The following is a 2,727-nucleotide window of genomic DNA, read 5'->3' on the forward strand; positions in this document are numbered from 1 at the left end:
ACTATTTTCTGTTCATACAGGATACTGTCTACCTGTGTCCCCACTACCTGGTCGAACCATCCTGCACACCTCTCAGTCTGCTCCCATACTGCTGTCAGGCTGGGTCCAAGGCATGGTGCTCCTACTTGAGTAGAACTACCCCTTGGGGTTTCCAGGCCTGTAATCCCTACAGAAGCAGATCGTCTGTTTTCCTCCCATGGAGAAGCTGGAGCTCCAGTGGAGTAGAGGGTGATAGGGCTGGGCTGTTTGCCACGAAGTCAGCGGTTCAAGAACACCAGCTGCTCTGCAGAAGAAAGATGAGGCTCTGTATGGGGCCATCTTGGAGACCCACAGGGGCAGTTCTGCGCTGTCCTAGAGGGCTGCTACGACTAGTCAGAAGCGATTTGATGGCAGGGAGCTAGAGTTGGAGGGAGGACGTGCTGGGTTCAAACGATGGGGCTGGAAGTTGAGTGCTTCACTTCTGTGCCATCAGGGCTTCCTTAGACCTCGGCACAGCACTTAGTATTTGGTCCACCAACAGCTTGTGGCAAGTAAGGAGCCTGTGAGGTTACGGGACTCGTCTTAGCAAAAATGTGGATTTGAGAAATACATGTTGGCCCAAACCCTCTCTCGGTGGGCCAGGGCCTGTTTGGTCTTAGAGATTGATCTGGTGCCCGGGGCAGCCTGTTTGGAGCCTGCACAGGGCTGCTCCTCAGACCCAGACTGTGTTCTGGCTCACTTGTCTTGACTGGTGCCAAGGGCCGCCGGGGGCAGTGCGACTTTGCTGCTGTGCTCACTGCAGTGAGGTTTGGAGATGGTGTATTGTATCTTATAGACCAGCGGTTCTCAACCTGGGAGTCGAACGACCCTTTCACAGGGGTCGCCCAAGTCATAACAGTAGCAAAACTACAGTTAGGAAGTAGCAACGAAAATAATTTTATGGTTGAGGGGGTCACCACAACATGAGGAACTATATATATTTTTTATCATTTTATTGGGGCTCATACAACTCTTATCATAATACATCCATCGCGTAAAGCACATTTGTACATCTGTTGCCCTCATCATTCTCAAAACATTTGCTTTCCACTTGGGCTCTTGGAATCAGTTCCTCATTTTCCATTTCATGAGGAACTGTATTAAAGGGTCCCGACATTAGGAAGGTTGAGAACCACTGTCATAGTTCAAAAGAATCCTCTGATCTGCATGTCAGGAAGAGGCTTGCTTCTTTTGAGTAAAGGTGGCTTGTGTTTTTTTGACTTTGTAAGATGAGCTTCCCTTTGGCTCCTGGGAAGCTCAGAGACAATTTGTGACTCATTTCTTATGCTGTGCCATATTGCCTTGCATTCACTGCTCCTGACCTCTCCAGAACACAGTGGGCCTATTCTCAATCTTTTTTTTTTTAATTGGGTATTTCAAAATCATTTCAATTTTGTTGCCGAGACCATACACACCTTGGAGTGATGCCGCACTCCGTGCCCTCCTTCTGTGAGCTACTCCCCCCCTGGAACAAACACTTACTGCCTGGGTTGGGCACATGCTAGTCAGTCAGGCTCATTCTGGGAAGGGGGCAGGCAGCAGTGACCTGTAAGTGCACAGCCAGGTTCTCTGGTGACTTCAGGTAGTGGTGACAAGAAACCAAGTGGAAAGGAAGTGAATGCTTCTGGGTCATGCTCTGGGGTGTCCCAAAGTCAATGAGACACTGCCTCAGACTCCAGCGTCTCTGAGGCCTAAAGGGGGTCCTAGTCTCAGGGAAGACTGAAGCAGGCGGAGCACGGAGAAAATCAAACTGCTGGGCCGCTGGGCCACTGGGCCAGGCTCCTGGGCCAGTCTCTCTTCCTTATGTAAGTATGCATAAGCAGCATCTTACTGAATGAGGCCCCCTCCGCGTGCGGTGTGCCCCCATCCATGTGGACAGCCTGAGCTGCTTGGCCCCTTTGCCCTGCCCATCACTTGGCCTGAGAATAAGAGCCACGAGTCCCACAGAAGGCATGGCTGGTGTGGCCAGTCTCTAGAATCATCTTTGCTTATAAAGCGGAGGAGTCCGGCAACAGCCAAGCAGTATGTGAGGATGTTTCCAGATCCCTCTTGGCTCCAAGGGAAAACAATTTGCAAAGAACTTTGATCAAGGGGCGAGTTGGACGAGCGCTGGGCAGTTGTCATCTGGAGGAAGGCTGTCCCAGGAGAGTGGGTGGTAGGTGCTGGAAACCCAGCCGCCTCCAAGCTGCCGTATATCTGCCTGTGGCTCAGGGTGGATTATCCCGGGGCCTTCCTTACCTGCTGCTCTGCTCTCTCTTGCCCGCAGCTCTGTCGAAGATGCACTGGACACCGGAACACGCCCAGCCCCTCAACCAGTGGCCCGAGCAGCACCTCGACGTCTCCTCCACCACCCAGTCACCGGCTCACAAGTTGGAGCTGCCCCCCGGGGGTCGCCAGCGCTACCATTATGCTTGGGCCCACGATGACATCTCCGCCCTCACTGCCTCCAACCTTCTCAAGCGCTACGCGGAGAAGTACTCCGGGGTCCCGGACTCACCCTATGAGCGCCCCACCTTGGGAGGCTACGGCGATGCTGCCTTTCTCAACGGTGCCAAGGGGGACCCCGAGCCCTGGCCAGGGCCGGAGCCGCCCTACCCTTTGGCCACGCTCCACGAGGGCCTCCCGGGAACCAAGTCGCGCGGTGGGGGCGGTTCCGGAGGCCTGGGGGGTTCTCCGGTTTTAGCCGGCAACCTGCCCGAGCCCCTCTAC

The 2,727-nt window shown here is 54.2% G+C and overlaps 1 protein-coding gene across 1 annotated transcript in view; it reads left to right on the forward strand.

Moving 5' to 3' along the window:
* Positions 1-2,253: 2,253 nt before the first annotated feature.
* FIGNL2 (fidgetin like 2) overlaps positions 2,254-2,727 on the forward strand; it is a 2,150-nt gene continuing 1,676 nt past the window's right edge. Inside the window, exon 1 of the mRNA XM_004711463.2 lies at positions 2,254-2,721. Coding sequence (XP_004711520.1) covers positions 2,296-2,721 — 426 coding nt within the window. The 5' untranslated portion in view covers positions 2,254-2,295. The remainder of the gene's footprint in view (positions 2,722-2,727) is intronic.

Source organism: Echinops telfairi, unplaced genomic scaffold (assembly GCF_000313985.2).
Source record: "Echinops telfairi isolate 266 unplaced genomic scaffold, ASM31398v2 ScPeMD7_12;HRSCAF=54, whole genome shotgun sequence".
NCBI classification, from domain to species: domain Eukaryota; kingdom Metazoa; phylum Chordata; class Mammalia; order Afrosoricida; family Tenrecidae; genus Echinops; species Echinops telfairi.